The following is a 19849-nucleotide window of genomic DNA, read 5'->3' on the forward strand; positions in this document are numbered from 1 at the left end:
TCTCTCTCTCTGAGAGGGAAACAATAAATCCAATTAGTAACTTGTTTGCTTAGTTTTACATCTTTTAAACTTGCACACCGGCAAACCACACAACAAATAATGTACAGTCCAGACAAATGTTTCAGCCCAGCAGTTTCATAGAAATTACATTAGAACTGTAAATGGGTTTTTAAATGAACACCAAATGTGAGTAAAGCCGTAGTTAATATGATTTACTTAAATGATTCATTCCCCCTGTGGATGTTTTTATCCATACTTTGGATCTAGGCAGTGAAGCACAATCACATCACCAAAACCGGGCAGAGATACTTCTACATCTGATTTTATGGTGGTCTTGAGCTAGAATTATGTGTCCCAAATGGCACCCTATTCCCTTTATAGGGCACTTTTTATGACTAGAGATAGGTGTCTGATAAAAACTAATGCACCATAAGAGATGGTATTTGAATTTAACCGTACATTCTGTGACAGCAGCGGTCATAGAATGTTTTTTTTGTTTCCTAGCAACAAGGGTGCATCCAATTTGTTGTGAATTTTTTCCAACTTCTTTACCATTCCAGCCCATTGATACACAGCAAACCCAGGGAGGAGATGTTGCTAAATATAAATTACATTTGAAGTTTATTTCCAAAACGTTACAGTGGTTCTTCCTTTAAAAGTTGTGTCGTACTGCAGCACAGCTTGCGGGCTGCCGCAGAATTCTATGGCACGTTATAATTTAAAAAATTTTACTTAGGGATAGGCGTCCCGTTAACGGGACAGTTGTAAATCATGCAGCGCCTTATGTCAACATCGCAGATTTTAGAGAAACAACAAATGAGCTACACATTCATGGCACGCCGAATTAATCAACAGTTTTTTGGTCAAATAAGCACCAATCGGGGTCAAACAAAGCTAGCTAGATAGCCAATGAGCTTGGCTTTACGGGAGTATCTGTAAACCCTGTCTCGGTCGCAAAATGTAGGCGCTAACCTTTTGCGATAGCATGCCTTTTCCTTTTGGACAAGAAGTATAACAATATTCAGAGTTATGAAGTTATGAAAACTGGTTGTTTTGCAAATGTGGAACTTATAATATGGCTACTAATACTGGAAAAGCTAAATCAAAGTCCAAGTATACAGATTTGACGATATTCTTGCAGAAAAATGTAATATGAATGCAAATGACTCCTTCACGATTTGCACTAAATGTCATGTAGCTCCCTCAAACTTCAGCACATACACTGCTGCCATCTTGTGGAAACCATCGGAATTACAACCAGAATGATGGCTGGAAGTGGGACCTTTCTGTTGCATTTCAAAGATGGTGGTAGAAAAAAAATGTTGGTTTTGTCTTTGTATTTTCTTCTACCAGATCTGTGTTTTATTCTCCTACATTCAATTCACATTTCCAAAAACTTAAAAGTGTTTCCTTTCAATGGTACCAATAATATGCATATCCTTGCTTCAGGGCCTGAGCTACAGGCAGTTAGATGTGGGTATGTCATTTAGGCGAAAATTGAAAAAAAGGGGGCTATCCGTTAACAAGAAATTTGTGGAGTGGTTGAAAAACTAGTTTTAATGACTCCAACCTAAGTGTATGTAAACTTCCGACTGTAGGTGGTACCGACTTTAGAGTATTCCTGTGAGGATTGTGGGGGTCGTAGAGCAAAACGCTTCGTACACTACAGACGTTTTCATGAGAAGAGAGATTTTCTGAATGTCTCATGGTCTGACAAACACCGCTGTCACTCGGCCGCCTTCCACCACAGATGCGGAAGGCAGACATTTGCGGATGCGGTGGATTGAAACAGATATTAACCCTTTCACACGTACCATCACACGGGTGTGATCGTTCTACAGTGGTCCCTGAAGCGTATGATCACACCCGTGTGATTAGAACACTCATTTAGAACGCTCGTTTAGAACGGCCAGTTTCGAATGACGCAACAATCAGCGTTTGAGCTGGCCACACTTTTTTCAGAAACTATTTACACAAACACAGTCCTTACAAAGTTATGTCCAGAATGTGAGCAGTTTATTTTTGGATTCAATGTTCAGATATTCACAGAAGAATATATAGCATAACACAATCATCCTAACCGGAAAAATGTAGGCTACATTTGTCCTAGCGCTGAGGAAAGATTGACCCAACACAAGCAGTCATATTTTCTAACTCTCGGCTGACAAACTACAATATGAATTAGCTAATAGCAATTATTATGTATAATTAATCACATCACGGGTGAGCACACCATTGATCGAAATAATTAGGTAAAGCACTTTTTAGAAATCGAAAGTAATCCGACGGTTAGTTTCAGCGCGCAGCCATGCATTTTTTTTCCTCACAGAAACCGAAGATAATAAAAGACGAGATGAGTTTGGTCTGTTTATAGTATGCATGTTGAAGGGGTGTGTCGTCTACCTTCGTTCACATCCCACCATTCATTTCCGGAAGTCCTCAAAAAACGAGTGAACTCTTACTCACCTCATTTTGTTATAACATCTTTGGTCAAACAGACGATTACGTGAACCCAGAATGCATTGAACGTCAACAAACATGACTACACAGCTGGAATTAGCTTAGCTCATCATAATCAGTACAACCTTCAAAAAAGTATTTTACACACATAATATGTGCCCATTACAATCTGTGCAAGAATCGGAATGCATGATTTGTCACCTAGATTTGAAAACATGTGAATAAAACCGTAAATACACAAATAATTGCCACACAAAACATTTTCTGATAGTGATTTATTGATACAAGTGGCGCGTGCCGGCAGTCAACCACGTACCCTCTCTAAACCATTCAGTGTTGTTGTTTATGTATGTAGCTAGTGAGCTGAAGCATTAGCAATGTCTTTCAAAAGGAGACAACAAACAAATGTGGAAATTCTGGAGATTTTTTAAAATTCTGACAATGAGTCTGAGTATGAAAGTCAGGAATCAGATTCTGACAGTGACAGTGAGGAGCTGCCCCCCAACCTTGTAGCCATTGAGAACCCTGAATCTGAATTTCCCTTGTCCACTGACAAAGTCCCAGTTCCCTTTGAAGATGCTGGTGGTGATGGAGGCATACCAACAGTGGATGAAGTACAGGAGTTCTGTGGTAGCTGGAAGGCCACCAGTCATTTCACCCCTCCTGGCCCTGCTGTTTCACCCCTCCTGGCCCTGGTGTTTGCTTTGATGAGTCCCAGTCTGGAGTGCAACGCCCCTTGCCATTTCCAACTGAGGCAGAGTGCTTCAAGTTGTTTCTGACAGAGGAGCTGGTGGGAGACATAGTAGAGACCAATCGCTATGCCTTGGAGCTACAGGATAAGAGAGAGCCAGGAGTGGGGGACAACCACAATTAGTGAAATGTATACATTCCTGGTGACAGTAAAGACTGCTTTCTAGTTCTGCTGCTATGACTGCATTTCATCAACGCTACTACCATCCTAAATGACCCGTTATACAAAATAAGAAATGTTAACAGCTGGCAGTAAAGTGGCATGACAAACGAGACGTCCATGTCCTCTCCACTGTCCATACAGCAACCATGTCGGCCACAGGGAAGGTGGACCACCTGACTGGAGAGAGAAACAAACCAGACAGAGAAACATGAAACCAGACTGCGTGCTTGACTATTACCTCAAAATGGGGGCAGTGGATGATAAACAGCTTTGTGGAATGCACTCAGAAAACGACCAAGTGGTATAAGATATTTTTCAATTTTTCCAGGGTAGCGTCAAAATACAACATGCCAATACTTCTGACGCATTTAGCATTGTTTTACAGAACTAATAGAATAATGTAACTAGCTACATAAGCACGATTGAATATAACACCATAAAAGGTGAGTAACGTTACCTCGCGTGTCCGCGGTTATAAGGAATATATACAAATATATTATGCTCCATTCACACAGTGAGCTATAGTAGAAACGGTATAACACGACACAATAACGTAATTAGGCACTTACTTTGATAGAAACGCAGTCTTGATTTGAAGATGGGTGTCTGGAGTGACGCCTCTAGCACTGAGACGCTGTGCCACTTGGGAGTCATAAGGCCAGGGTAGCTTCAAAATACAACACATGCTAATACTTCCCTGACGCAATTAGCATTGTTTTCCAGAGCTAATAGGAGAATGTAGCTAGCTACCTAAGCATTGAGTTTAACACCATAAATGTTATGAAATGAGTAACGTTACATCGCGTGTCCGCGGTTATAAGGAATATACACAAAAACATGATGCTACAGTAGAAACGACATAACACGACATGCAGAAACTATTATAACGTAATAAGGCACTTTGATAGAAACGCACACATTTCCAAAGGTATTATTGGTAACGAAAACAACTTTGATTTCGATGCAGGCGACAGGTGGAATAATATGAACACGTGTATGCACGACGGCAGATGAGTAAATGTCCTGCACAAACAATTGAGAAGTGTTTGGGGAATTTTGTCCGGGTCAGAAATGTCAAAAAAATGAATTGGTCCGCAAAAGTAAAAATGACTACTTTTATGTGAATGAATGAGGCGGAACACACCTCATTTCAAACTGTTATTAGAAAATAAAAAACTTGTTAGAAATAATTTAAAATTGACAAATAAAAACAGGCTGCGTGCTTTTGTTTGAGGGCAGCGCGGATGAAATGTACTGTTACATAACAAACACATTCTGGAATGGAGAGAACGTTCTAATATCACGTGCATAAAAAAACTCACGCTGGGGCGACCGTTAGAGATATTTGGAACTCACGCATGAAAGGGTTAAATTGATGGATTTTGATGGGGATTTTTGTTATGTTACTTACATGACTCAAGTTTTTTAACAGGAAAAGCTAATAACAAGCATTTCTGAAAATGTATATATATAGTTTTGAAATTACACTTTTATTTTGTCAAAACCATTTAAAAAAAAAGACTCATTTTGAAAAATATGTTAATTATCTTATTGAGAAATGTTTGTTTGTCTTCATCTAGTGGGATTCCAATGTTAGCTTCAGATTCAGATCAACTTTATTATCCCACCAGGGGAATTTCATTTGTTTCCAAACACGCATATCATACCAAAGGACAGCACACTCTACTGGACAGATTTATTGAACATTTGTAAGATTTTGTGGTTGACATTGAAATGGTTCAGTTTACTTAAAAAAACTTTCTCTGTTGCAATTTCTTTATCTTTGCAAAGACACAGTCAATGAAATTCAGTTTATTGTCTATTTCGATTCCCAGGTACTTATATGTGGTCACTCTATCGACTGATTCCCCATTGATCTTCGTAGAGGGTAGTGGAGTTTTGTTCCTTCTGAAATCAATTTCCATCTCTTTTGTTTTCTTTAAGGATATTTCAAGAAGGTTATCTGCAAACCAAGAAAGGCTTGGTCTGGATGGAGGAAACCCACAACAGTGGTATGATCTGCATCAGAGGCTTGACAATTGTTTGTGTACAGTGTGTACAGTATCGGTGAAAGTACGCAACCGTGAGGGGCTCCCGAAATTCACCGTTCTCGATGTAGAGATGAAGTTAAACTTCACTTGTTGAGTACGGTTCACAAGGAAACTATTAATCCACTCAATCAGCAGAGAGTTGATACCCAAATTCACCAGCTTATCCACTGGTAGGTGGGGTTGGATGGTGTTAAATGCTCTACTGAAGTCAATGAATACAATTTTCACTAGGCTATTTGCCTTTTCTAAATGTTCGTAGATATTGTTCAGTATGACCAGTAACGCATCATCAACACCCCTGGAGGCACAGCTAGTGAATTGGTTTGAGTGTAATTGGAATGAGAGACCAGGGAGAATTTGTTTTTGAATAATTTAAAAAAAACATTTCATAGCTACAGATGTCAGGGCTAAATGGCTTAAATCATTTTTTTCTTTTGGCCTGTTGTTTTTAAGGTAAGGGAAAGGGGGATACCTAGTCAGTTGTACAACTGAATGCCTTCAACTGAAATGTGTCTTCCGCATTTAACACAACTCCTCTGAGTCAGAGAGGTGTGGGGGGCTGCCATAATCGACATCCATGTCTTTGGCGCCTTGCTCAGGGGCAGAACGCCAGATTTTTACCTTGTCAGCTCAGGGATTCGATTCAGCAACCTTTCGGTTACTGGCCCAAAGTTTCAACCACTAGGATACCTGCCGCCTATTGGGACAATCAGCGATTTCTTCCATAAGTTTGGAATTATCCCACTGTTCAGTGACAGCTGGAACAGCTTCTGGAACGGTAATGCAAGCTGATCTGCGCATGCCAGAAAATAGCCTGTGTGGATAATGACCATTCAATTTATTGACATCTCCTCCCTCGGTTTGCTGTGTGTCAATGGGCTGGAATGGGCCGGAAGTTGGAAAACAACCTTATTCGATCAGGAACTGGGTAAAATGGGTGGGGCTACATAAGGTGAATATTATGGAATAGGTTTTAGACAAATTCAAAGCCATCCTTGCCTCACAGACACCATTTGTTGGTGAGGCACAGAGATGTCTGGTGCAGGGAAACAGCTGGGATGTTCACTTTGATGGGGTGATTGCCAAATTTGATTAAACCCAGACCAACAAAATGGCAACATATGTCCAGAGTAGTATCAAGGCTATTTTTCAGTGGTCGAAATTGCTGTACCTTCCAAAGTTGTATGGCTCTGATGGGACAAATATTACGTTTTCTCAAACCAACCAACATTGTGAATATTTCCCTGGCCAATGATACTCACACACACAAACACACTTCAGGAGTCTATGTCAGTAGCTATAGCTGCTAGTTGTAATGATAGTAGTGAGGAATTCAGCTAGTAAGCTTAGTACACTTATGGGTTGAAATACTTGAGTGCAGCAGAACAGTAAACTACAGGCCCACTCAAAGACCTTTCTTCCAACAACGGAAAAGTCCTTCATCAGCATTATATTCATCAGCATACAAGTTATCCAATTGGCATCTAACATTTATCCACTTAAAGCTGGATCCATAGTGGCCGTGCACCAGTATACTGCAGCGGTACAAGCAGGACAATTGATTTGGATTTTCCCATTACAGTATGCAAAATTTAGACATTAGCGTAAACCACTATTCATTCTGTGGAACATATGAAAGTGGCTGTTGCACTTGATTAGCATAATATGGGTCCTCATCAAGCATCAATCTTAGCTCATTAACGTACTCCTCCCTCCCTCCCCCAGTACCTCACCCACCTTCCACACCACCCCTTTAGAGGGCCAACAGTAAAGTGACCGTCTGTGAGGGTGAATAAGGCCACTCTCTGGCTGCTCATCCAGTTCAAAACTGTAATGTTATGGCAGATGGTTGGGAGGGGAGAGGTTCATGACCCATCAGACTGATGGGAGGGGAGCAAATTCTCATACACACACACACAGACATACCAAACTCGTTAGAACTCTGCTTTCACGTTATGTGATTTGATTTATTACATTTGTTAATCTCTCTGTGCAGTCTCATACAATACCAATGACATACCTTTTCACATCTCAACATGTATGGTATCGAGGCCTAGAGACACAATTGAACAGATGAAATTCCATTATGCAGTTTTAGGCCTTCAGAGTGATCTAATTTCATGCTAAGTTGCTTCTGAAATGATTGTTTAAGCTATTATAATATCATATGTATGTATATCATACTTTACATAAGGTACAGAAACAATCCCTGTGGAGACATGAAGTTTAACCACAAATACTTTAATACTACTACTACAAGAATAGAAGAGTAAGCTACACAAAATAAAGGTCCAGAAACAATCCCTGTAATGACATTGTAGTATAGACTGAACCACAAAGACTTTACTACAACTACTACTAACACTTCTACAACAACTACAACTACAAGAATAGAAGAGTAAGCTACACAAAATACATTTGCAAGTTGGAACCAAATAAGGTTTTTGAGAGCAATGTCATAGGGGACCCATTTTAGGGTTTCAAAAGATCCATAAATAAGATTGTTCTTTGAAGAACCAAACAAAAATCAAAAACCAGAAATGCTTCTGCCTTCTAGTACCGAAATTGAATAACCCTGCTGTGAATGAATTTTTAGAGCTAACAGCACCACCCATGAGTATGTATGCTGGTGACAGAGACATGGATGTTGAGTTCATTCATTTTCATTATTGTAGTATTCAGCATCCCGGAGTCGCCACTTCACTGTTGACGCTGAGACTGATGTTTTGCGGGTACTATTTAATGAAGCTGCCAGTTGAGGACTTGTGAGGTGTCTGTTTCTCAAACTAGACACTCTAATGCACTTGTCCTCTTGCTCAGTTGTTCACCAGGGCCTACCACTCCTCTTTATATTCTGGTTAGGGTCAGTTTGCGCTGTTCTGTGAAGGGAATAGTACACAGAGTTGTACGAGATATTCAATTTCTTGGCAATTCCTCATATGGAATAGCCTTCATTTCTCAGAACAAGAATAGACTGATGAATTTCAGATGAGAGTTATTTGTTTCTAGTCATTTTGAGCCTGTAATTGAACCCACAAATGCTGATACTCCAGATACTCAACTAGTCTAAAGAAGGCCAGTTGTATTGCTTCTTTAATCAGAACAACAGTTTTCAGCTGTGCTAAGATAATTGAAAAATGGTTTTCTAATGATCAATTAGCCTTTTGTGTCGTCTGCAAACTTGATGATTGAGTTGGAGATGTGCATGGCCACGCAGTCGTGGGTGAACAGGGAGTACAGGAGAGGGCTGAGCACACACCCTTGTGGGGCCCCAGTGTTGAGGGTCAGCAAAGTGGAGATGTTGTTACCTTCACCGCCTGGGGGCGGCCAGTCAGAAAGTCCAGGACCCAGTTGCACAGGGAGGGGTTGAAACCCAAGGCCTCCAGCTTGATGATGAGCTTAGAGGATACTATGGTGTTGAATGCTGAGCTGTAGTCAATGAACAGTATTCTTACATAGGTATTATTTTTGTCCAGATGGGATAGGGCAGATGGGATGGCGATTGCATCATATGTGGACGGTATGTGGGCGGTATGCAAACTGAAGTAGGTCTAGGGGTGGCCTGTAAGGTGGCGGTGATATGATCCTTGACTAGCCTCTCAAAGCACTTCATGATGACAGAAGTGAGTGCTACGGGGCGGTAGTCATTTAGTTGAGTTATCTTTGCCTTCTTGGGAACAGGAACAATGGTAGCCATCTTGAAGCATATGGGGACAACAGACTGGAATAGGGAGCGATTAAATATGTCCGTAAACACACCAGGCAGCTGTTCTGCGCATGCTCTGAGGACACGGCTAGGGATGCCGCCTTGGGAAGCAGCCTTACGAGGGTTAACATGTTTAAATGTTTTACTCACGTTAGCCACTGAGAAGGAGAGGGGGGGGGGCAGTCTTTGTTAGCAAGCCGCGACGGTGGCACTGTATTATCCTCAAAGAAGCCAAGGTGTTTAGTTTGTCTGGAAGAGTGACGTCGGTATCCGTAACGAGGCTGCTTTTGTTTTTGTAGTCCGTGATTTCCTGTAAACCCTGCCACATACGTCTCGTGTCTGATCCATTGAATTGCGACTCCACCTTGTCCCTATACCGGCAACAATGCTCACTGCATCTGAGTTGCTTGATATAGGCGTTTCAAAGAGCTGCCAGTCAAGGCGAGCTCATCAATGTAAGCTCCCCGCCCACTCAGCCCACTCATTGATGACCTTTAAACCTGCACTTTGTATCTATGTGTGTAAATGTGTTTTTGGAGACCCCTCTGGCAAGAATGCAGTATTGTCTCTAGATTTGAACACTGTTATGTTTGTTCCTTATATAATGACAAACCGGGGCGTAGGTTTAACTACTTTTAATGAACATATACTTCAGCTAGAAAACTCCATGTTTAGCCATGCAAGGCATTCTTTAACCATCCTCCTCCCGCATAGCCTGCTGGGTAACGTAGTCTACGTGTTATTAACACATAACAACACATCTTCTTTCCTTTAAAAGGAAACTACTTTTCTATGTAACTGCACATGTCACATCACATTTGTTTACTCAACCTGCATAACATGCAATTTTCAATAACACTAATTTCTTTCCCAAAAAATGTTTAAAAAATATATAAAAAATTCAACTAAATATAGTCTGTCCAACAATACTCTATTGTGGCCCTATTTCTTTTCACATAAACCAAACATTCAGTCTAGGTGCCCCTTTTTTGATTTTTTTTTAGCACTTCTCAATAAGCCTTTCAGGGGCTCTGACAGTCCTTTTTGGTCATTCTGCTGAAGTGCTTCCTGAAACAGTTGGACAGCGTTCATTGTCAGTCAGGGTGTTCTGACTGAATTGTCAATTTCTAAAGGCATTTGACGCTTCAGCAGTATCCTCCTGATGATCCTCAGTCCCTTGAGTGACTGGCTGCAGCCTTAGATCCACTCTGTTTCGTCTCAGTTGTGATCCATGCTCCGTTTGAATCTCATAGGATCGCGGTGCAACTTCTCTCTGCACACACCCTTGCTGCATCCAGGTTCCTGTTGTGATGTTTCGGAGTCGTACATGATCTCCAGGTTTCAGTTCAGGTAAGTGTCTTGCACTTTTGTCGTGTCGCTGTTTTTGTTTGTCTTTCTGTTTTTCCTTTGCGAGTTTGACTTTGTGAGCACCTCTGGGTGTTAGCAAGTCCTCATGGATGGGTAGGTTGGTTCTGATGCGACGTCCCATCAACATTTGTGCAGGTGAAAGTCCGTTCTGCAGCGGTGCGCTGCGGTAGATCTCCAGATTTTTTAGGAAATCCTCCTTTCCATCGTGTGCCTTTTTCATCAGACCTTTGACAATTTTGACTGGACCTTGGGTAGTTGGGGCTGGAGGTGTTGTGTCAAGAATCCCCAGTCGTCAGCGAACGATCGGAATTCGGAACTTGAAAACTGCCATTGTCCGAGTACAGTTCAGACGCAAGCCCATGTCTTGCAAAGACTGATTTCAGGTAGGTGATTACAGCTTTGCTCCAGGTAGTTGGCAGTGTTGCTACTTCAGGGTAGTTTGAGTAGTAGACGGTAACAACAATGTGACTTTTGCCATTGCAGTCAAAAAGGTCAACTCCAACTTTGTAGTAGGGTCTTTTGGGTACTGGATGAGGCATTAGCGGCTCTGCTTGCTGCTTTGGCCTGTAGGTCAAACACAGTTCACATGAAGCAGTGGTCTGGCTGATTTCCTGGTTCATTCTTGGCCAGTACATTACTTCTCGTGCTCGTCGTTTGCAATTTTCCTCACCCAAGTGGCCCTCGTGTATTTTCTGTAGCATTTCTTTGCGTAGTGTCATGGGATTGACAATCTTGTTGCCTTTGAACACTATGTCATCCACAACGGTGAGCTCTGCTCTGCACATCCAGTAGTCCTGTATTCTCCTTGGACAGTTGTTTTTCTGTGCAGGCCATCCTATCAGTGTTGTTTCTTTCAACTCGGTCATTGTTTGGTCAGCTGCGGTCTCTCTTTTGATCTGCTCCATTCTCTCAGAAGACACAGGAAGTGATGCTACGATCATGTTGACGTAGGCGTGAATCTCAGTGTTTTTCTGTGTGTCGAAGCTCTCCTTCTTGTCGACTGCTCGAGAAAGAGTGTCGGCGGCGAACATGAACTTTCCCAGGGTATAGATCATCTTCACATCATACTTTTGCAGTCTGATCAACATTCTCTGGATTCTCATTGGACAATCATTCAGTGGCTTAGACATGATTGACACCAATGGTTTGTGGTCGGTTTCTACTTCGATGTCTCGTCCGTAGACATATTGGTGAAACCTTTCACAAGCGTATGTGCTCGCCAGTAGTTCTTTCTCTATTTGTGCATACCTTGTCTCTGCGCCTGTCAAGGCTCTGGACGCATAAGCGACGGGTTGCCATGTGTCGTCATGCTGTTGCAGAAGAACTGCTCCCAGGCCAAACTGTGACGCGTCTGCAGAAATCCTTGTGCTTTTCTCTGGATCATAGAACCTGAGCACTGGCTCTTCTGTGATTGTCTTCTTTAGGTTTTTGAAGCAGTTTTCCTGTTCATGGGACCATTCCCATTCATTTTTCTGTTCCAGAAGTTGGACTGTGCTGGAGCGGACTGTGCTGACAGTTGAGGTATGAACTTTGCAAGGTAGGTGATCATGCCCATGAAGCGTCTCACATCGTCCTTGTTCTTTGGGCGCTCCATGTTGTTGATGGCTGATGTTTTCCTCGGGTCTGGTTTGACTCCATCCTCTGAAAGTAAATCTCACCTGAAGGTAAGTGTTTTCACAACAAACTCGCATTTGTCCTTGTTTAGTTTTAGGTTGACTTTCCGTGTCAGGTCCAGCACTTGTCTCACTCTCGCATCGTGTTCTTCTTTTGTGGACCCCCAGACGATGATGTCATCCATGTTGTGTTCTCCTGGTAAACATCCAAGACCCTCAAACACATCCTCATACTCAGCCAGTAGTGATTCTTGGTCATTTTCAGTCTGTGATGTCACCTCATACACTCTTTTCAACAAATTGAACTTTTCACATGCATTGATTCCTAAAATAGGCTGTACACTCTTTTCCACAATCAGCAGCTGTGCTCAGAACTGTTTTCCTTTGTGCTGTAAAGTTACTATGCAGCTACCTTTGACTGGTACGTTCTCCCCAGTATAACCAGTAACCTTAATTTTCACCGGGTGTATTTTGCTCTTCACCTTCAGTGTTTTGTAGTCATCCAACGATAACAGGTTTACCTGTGCTCCAGTATCAAGCTTGAATGGTATTATAGTTTCATTCACAGTCAATGGCACAATCCATTCAGCATTTACTGCATTGCATATTTCCACAGAATCAACAAAGAATTCTTCCATCTCCTCGACTGTGTGAACCTTTTTCTTTGTAGCCTCACCTTTGCAGCATTTTGAGAAATTATTATTTTTCCCACAGTTGTTACATGATTTGCCATATGCAGAGCATTTTTTTGGCTTGTGGATGAATCCAAATTTTCCACATGTAGTGTTTTGATTTCTCTCTTTTGCTTGTTTTTGTTTTGTAAGGTGTTGTATGTATTGCTCCTATCTTTTTATTGCATGCACTGCCATCTCATCCCTGCACAGCTCTTTAGCTTTTGCTCTGGTGGTTTCAGCTGCTTGACACATATTCACTGCTTTATCAAAAGTTAAATCTTGCTCACGCAGCAATCTCTCCTTGAGTCCATTATCAAGTATGCCACAGACTATCCTGTCTTTCACCTGTGAGTCTTTCAGATTTTCAAATTCACACGTTTTGCTCAGTGTGTTCAGCTCAGCCAAATACTGGTCAAAACTGACTCCCTGTTTCTGATCATGAGAGAAAAACTTGTATCTCTCAAACGTGACGTTCTGGCTTGGTACAAAGTACTCCTCAAATTTAGCCATTAGCACAGTCAATGTCAAGTTTGCCTCGTCTTGCTGAAAGCTATTGTAAATGTCCAATGCATCCTCTCCAATAACATGCAGAAAAATGGAAGCTTTCAGTTTGTCATCATCTCCCCCTGCACCACTGGCTGCTAGGTAGATATTGAATCTCTGCTTGAAACGTTTCCAATTGTCAGCTAAATTGCCTGTTAACTGCATAGGAGTAGGAAGACTAAGCCTATCCATGACGGAGAACAGGAACAGTGTCAATTTCTCTTACTTCAGTATGTTGCTCATCAACTTGCTCATCAACAGATTCCAATGTAGCCTCGCTCTCGCTGCTGCGGCTCGTTGTCTTCGCTCTTGCAAGCTAGCATCTTCGACTCCTCACGTCACTTGACTTGTTGTAGAATGTTCAATTTTCGTTGCGGAAATTTGCAGAGTTACTACTTTCTTTTCTCTGTCTCGTCATAGCGACTACCAATCTGACACCATGTTATGTTTGTTCCTTATATAATGACAAACCGGGGCGTAGGTTTAACTACTTTTAATGAACATATACTTCAGCTAGAAAACTCCATGTTTAGCCATGCAAGGCATTCTTTAACCATCCGCCTCCCGCATAGCCTGCTGGGTAACGTTGTCTAAATGTTATTAAACTTCTTGAGGATAGGGTGCAGAGTTTTCACTTAGGGAAAAATAGCGTGCGCAATTTCAACTTCGTGCTACTCATCCCCAGAATATAAGATATGCATATTATTAGTAGATTTGGATAGAAAACACTCTGAAGTTTCTAAAACTGTTTGAATCATATCTGTAAGTATAACAGAACTTATATAGCAGTCAAAACCCTGAGGATTAACTTTTTTATTGTTAAGTTCCTGTATGTTCAATGGGTATTCATGGGCAAACCAGAATTCTAATCACTCTCCACGCAGTTTCTACTGCTTCCACTGGATGTCGCCATTGTATGGAAAAAGGTTAAGGTTTTTCATTAGTAAAATGAGAAAGATATTGACCCGGAAGTGGAGTGACGTCGTGTGTTTATGTTTGAGAGTTGAGCAAGACTTGAAAAGTACCGTGAGTTTGTTGATATCCTGTATTGAAAACAGATTGACCCGTCTTCAATTTGATCGATTATTAACGTTTACAAATACCTTAAGTTGTATTACAAAAGTACTTTGAAATGTTTTGGCAAAGTTTAGAGGTAATTCTTTAGATATTTTGTCGTGATTTTGCGCAAATTGAAGGCTGTTTTTCCTGGTACAACGGCGCCAAATAAATGGACAATTTGGATATATATGGACGGAATTAATCGAACTAAAGGACCATTTGTGATGTTTATGGGACATATTGGAGTGCCAACAAAAGAATCTCGTCAAAGGTAATGCATGTTTTATATTTTATTTCTGCGTTTTGAGTAGCGCCGGCATGGTTGAAATATGCTACACTCCCTTTGTTGACATTGTGCTATCATCAGATAATAGCATCTTATGCTTTCGCCGAAAAGCCTTTTTGAAATCTGACATGTTGGCTTTAATTTGGTATCTTATATGTGTAATTTAATAAAGTTTGATTTTATAGATTTTTTTTTTAATCTGGCGCTCTACATTTTAACAGGCTGTTGGGACGCAAGCGTCCCGCGATCCCAGAGAGGTTAACACATAACAACACAAACACGGTATCGTAGAAACCCCAGGGGCCTGTTGCACAAAACTAGGATAAGGGATTAAGCCAGGATATCTTGGTGATCCTGGCTCAATTGATCCGTAATCCGGTTGCACTAAAGATGGATAGGGGGCAGGAGGATATGTTATGGTATAAATTACCATGGAGATTTATTCTGTGGAGCTAGCCTGCTCCAGACCAGGCTAAATTCCAGGATCTATTTAATCTCATCCCTAATGTCAGTCAGCAGTCACCACAAATGGAAACCAATAGTTATTTCACTGCTCACTATACATTGTTATCACATATAACTAGACCCACTGTTATTATTTAAACGTTTGTGATCATTAATTTCAATGATTTTGGATAAAAAATGATTTTTAGATGATGTTGCTATCATTAGATAATTTACAGTTTCCCATAGACTATAAGGCTATATATAAAATGATAGAATATTAGGGCCACAGATGGGAAAAAAACACAAGTCATAATATTGTAACCAGTTGTTTTAAAGGAGGACAGTTGTTAAAATGACAGATGTGGGGCATTTCGTGAAATTGTACTTCAGTATGGTTTCATAAACAAAGACATGCTGATGTGCCAGAATATTAAGTATCACATTGTCATAAGTATCAAAACTGTAAAAACAATATGTAGCTTTTCTGCAGAAAGAACCAGCCTCATAAATTTATGACTTTATCCTTTTTCTTCAGTGTGGCCCTAGTACTCTGTCATATAAACAAATACACATTCCATATGAATATAAAAACACAATGTGTAACATTATGTTCCTTTATTGAATAAGGACAAAACAAAGCAGGTAAACCACCAGCTCCTTTCGAAACTGAAGTCACAGTGACTCTACAAGATGGAAAGCACAGAATCCAAGCATATTATACAAAATGATACATACACATTCAAAGGTCTGTATATAACACACCCTGCATGTCTGCACACTAAAATAAATGCAGGACAAATCCATACACATCAACTGAACAGACAAATGAATGGATGCAGTAGCCTCCCTGCAGCCTTGTATTACACACAGTATACCGCACAAACATCATAAGAGGCCAAATTCGTCAAAAAACGAACCCAAAAATACCCAAATTCCTCTGCCACCGCAGGACATATTTAACCAAAATTGAAAGCACACATACTAACTAAAATAATTCAACACATATTGGTCCCTCAGCAGCCGACCACTGTCGTCATCAGGGAAGATTGCCGGATTGTCCCAGTCCATGGCTGGTGGCACTCTGGGGGCCCTCTCCTTCCTCAGGCAGGCCACATTGTGGAGGACAGCACAAGCCACAGTAATATCACATGCCCTAACAGGGCTGACCCTTAATTTGTGAAGGCAGTGAAAGCGTGCCTTCAGGAGGCCAAAGGTCATTTCAACTCTGGCTCTGGTCCTGGCATGGGCATGGTTGTAGGCCTGCTGTGCTTCCTGGGGGTCTGTGAAAGGTGTCAGGAGAAAAGGCTGGCAGCCATACCCCCTGTCTCCCAGCAACACACCAGAGAATTCACCTGTCAACACAAAATCTCATCATTACTACCTCATAAACACAGTGATATTCTTGACACAGCCATGATGGTTATGTGGGTAGGGGTTGTGTGGCTTACCTTGTGATAGGCACTGATAGATTTCAGAGGCCCGAAAGATTCTGGAGTCATGGACTGAGCCAGGCCATTTTGCCACAACATTGCTGATCACACAGTCAGCATTGCAGACCATCTGAAATCATAAGATGAGGAATATTACACCAATCAATGCACATCACTGGCAATGCAGAGTGTTCGTCAATGGACAATATCAAAAAGTTATGTTCACCTGAACATTAATGCTGTGAAAGGATTTCCTATTCACAAAATCGGCCTCATGGGCACCTGAGGGGGCTTTTATCCTTATGTGTGTGCAGTCCACTGCACCAATGACATTGGGGAAACCTGTCACACAAAGTAATGAGTATCCTACTATGTGTTAACAGTTGTCCTGTAATTTGTAGATCCTCTTACCTGCAATCCTATAGAACTCCTCTTTGATGTCACAGAGTCTTCTGTGGCCAGGGAAGGAGATGAAGACATCTGCTAATGCTTTGATAGCCAGACACACACTCCTTATTGTGCGGCAAATTGTGGCCTTGTTCAGCTGTTCTGCATCCCCCACTGAGTACAGGAAGGCTCCACTAGCAAAAAAGCGCAAGGCCACACAAACCATTTGCTCCACACTCAGTGCATGGCTCCGTGCAGTGCGGTGCTTAATCCTGGGACCCAGTAGTCTGCATAGATACCTGATGCCATCTGCAGAAAACCTGTATCTTTCATATAGATGGTCATCAGGGAAGGCCAGTGGGTCCAACCGGTCCCTGAAGACCCTTTCTCGCCTGAAGGCTCTCCTCAGCACAAGTGCTTCTTCATCCACCACATCTCGCACGAATGGGCATGCCATTGTCAGAGCAGAAAGGAACACACAATTTTGGGCCTTCATATAGGCTAGTGGCCACACCTGGTGCTGGGGGGGTGGGCAAAAGAGGGCGATGCCTTATAACGATGACTTGGTTGTACTGATTGCTGGGAAAATAAAAAAAACCTTAGAAAGATGCCACCGTCCTGTGTGCTCACAATAAGAGCTCATATGTCATGGCTTACTTGACTTTACGAGAATATACCTAATTTTTTTTTTGAGCTGTGTCATCTTCTTGGAGCTGGGGGAGGAAAGAAAAATAATGATTAATACATTTGTGTTACAGTTAGCATACAGTGTACATTGAAGGCATATCTCACCTCCCTCTCAAGTTTTTTTATTTCAAGGTCCAGTTTCCTAATTGTCCTCTTTTTTATTTCGGACTCCAGTGCAAGATTTTCCATCTTTTTCTTCTTGTACTGAATGTCTATGTCTGCCAGTTCTATTTGGCGCCGGAGGTGGTTGCCATACAACTTTCTGATAGCTTGTGAGCTCTGTGAACACAATACAATTAGCGCAGCTGGAATTTGGCAGGATGTGGTGTCCTTTTATTAATACGCACTATGTTGCCAGGCTGGTTTTCCCACTGTATAGCATCTGGGTCCTGTAAAAGAAATTAGATTTTGATGAGGACTCCTCACCATTGTAGAGTAAATAGTACTTTCACAGTCTTAACATGATACCTCATGCCTTCTGGAATCCAGAGAGATGGTCTCCTCCTCATCATCGTCTCCATCATGTGCTGTTGCTGCTGCACTGGGGCCTTCACCCTATCACATTTAATCGGATTCATATTGAAGCTAGTAGACAAGACATGCCAGGCCTACAGTATGCCTTTGATGGAGTACTCACTGGATCAGCATCGTCTGGTGCTTGTGCTGGTGGCTCTAACAGGAACACAGTGCTGCCAGACACTGCAAGGCAATAGGTAAACCAAAGTCAGACAGTCCAAATTGATTCAATATGAATGTGGTTGTATCCCATGTAGAGATGGAAGGACATACCTCGAATGAAGCGGGTGGCATCTTGGGAGGAACCTATGCTCGTCTCTTTCCCCCCAGGGATCCCCTCTAAGACGGGCCTGCCTTTATTTAGCTCCAAGGCCATGTCCTCTGCTGGGGTAAGGTCAGCCTTTGGTGACCCACCACCCGTGCCTTGTCTGTGGGTATTCTTTTTCACTGCTAAAACAGTACAGACAATGTGTGAGCAGGCACCTTCTGGGTACAATATATGCTTGTGCTTTGTTAAATATTAGTCAGGGACCATACCATTCTGCAGAATGTTCTTGTATTTGATTTTGACCTGCTGCCATGTCCGTTTTGGCCCGTTCATGTTTAATCTACACACACACACACACACACACACACACACACACACACACACACATTTAATGGAGTCACACTGCAAAAAATTACTTGGTATTTTTGTCTTGTTTTCAGTAAAAATATCAAAAAATTTATCATAGCTTTATACAGTGTGATGGAGTTACTTTACACAATTTCACTCATATCTGCAGTGCATTTCAATTAAAAATTTAACCGTTTCATAATTACAGTACAACTGCATTTTTGGAGATGTGAATTAAATATTTGAATTGTAATTGTGATGTTTCAGCGGAGCGGTGAGTGTGTAATTGTGCACTACTTACGCATTCAGGCGGTCTGCAATACTTTGCCACGCTTTTTCTCTTTGCTTTATCACTGTGGCGGTGTTGCCTTTCTTCTTAATTATATATTTTACCTCCTCGTATGCCTCCATGAGGATTTGTGCTTCCGACGGGGAAAAGTACGCGGCTCTAGTTGCCATGGTAAATCAGTTAATCTGTGATCTGTGGCGGGGTCTATTTGAGTGAGCCGTGAGCGCGCACCTATCCAGGATTGGTTTCACCTGGCTTAATGAATCCGTGTCTGCTCATCCTGGCTTGGTCTTTGTGCAACCAATTAAGCCTGGACGCACATGTTTTGGCTTCATTGAGCTCAGCTGAGTCATTTATCCCGGATGTCTTAATTCTACTTTTGTGCAACAGGCCCCAGCTCTCATATATAGTTGCTGCTGGGATGACGTAGAATCAACATCCGCTCTGAGACTGTGTTATCTAGTGGAAACTCAGTATAACCCATTTTGACATTGTGATTGTGTTAACTAGTGACAACCCAACAGAGTCGGGAAATGTGAGACTTGATGCCGATGCGATAACACAGAAAATGATGGAAAATATAGAATATTTAATTTTAGCAATAATGTCTTCAGAGCAGGCACTAACATTCTTATACATGTTATAATATTCACATTGTCAACCAGAAAGGTAGCTAATGTTAGCAATGTCAAGGTAGCTAGCCAGCTAACTTAGCTCGCTACATGGTTGATAATAGCTACCGTAAATTTCCCTGCCTTGTAGAAGATAGCAATATCACAATAGCTTTAGTACATTAGGTAAAAA

General features: G+C 41.6%; 1 protein-coding gene and 1 long non-coding RNA gene across 3 annotated transcripts; both read right to left on the reverse strand.

Annotated features, from left to right (window-relative positions):
• Positions 1 to 3386: 3386 nt before the first annotated feature.
• LOC139532044 (uncharacterized) lies at positions 3387 to 4080 on the reverse strand. Its single transcript, XR_011666479.1, has 2 exons — positions 3943 to 4080; positions 3387 to 3546 (listed from the first exon to the last, which is right to left on the reverse strand). It is a non-coding gene; the product is annotated as an uncharacterized lncRNA (long non-coding RNA).
• Positions 4081 to 15699: 11619 nt separating this feature from the next.
• LOC139532045 (putative nuclease HARBI1) lies at positions 15700 to 19438 on the reverse strand. Of its 2 annotated transcripts, XM_071329157.1 has the most exons (10): positions 18678 to 19438; positions 18414 to 18590; positions 18262 to 18323; positions 18093 to 18179; positions 17730 to 18013; positions 17615 to 17650; positions 16962 to 17516; positions 16777 to 16892; positions 16569 to 16680; positions 15700 to 16472 (listed from the first exon to the last, which is right to left on the reverse strand). In XM_071329157.1, exons 7-10 carry the CDS (start codon positions 17431 to 17433, stop codon positions 16102 to 16104), a joined length of 1071 nt encoding a protein of 356 aa, XP_071185258.1. In that variant the 5' UTR covers positions 17434 to 17516; positions 17615 to 17650; positions 17730 to 18013; positions 18093 to 18179; positions 18262 to 18323; positions 18414 to 18590; positions 18678 to 19438; the 3' UTR covers positions 15700 to 16101. The 2 variants fall into 2 exon arrangements, 1 of the variants encoding a protein (XP_071185258.1); XR_011666480.1 differs by lacking the exon at positions 16777 to 16892 and having other exon boundaries at positions 16962 to 18013.
• Between the last annotated feature and the right edge of the window lie 411 nt (positions 19439 to 19849).

Source organism: Salvelinus alpinus, chromosome 10 (genome assembly GCF_045679555.1).
Source record: "Salvelinus alpinus chromosome 10, SLU_Salpinus.1, whole genome shotgun sequence".
Classification (NCBI taxonomy): Eukaryota; Metazoa; Chordata; class Actinopteri; order Salmoniformes; family Salmonidae; genus Salvelinus; species Salvelinus alpinus.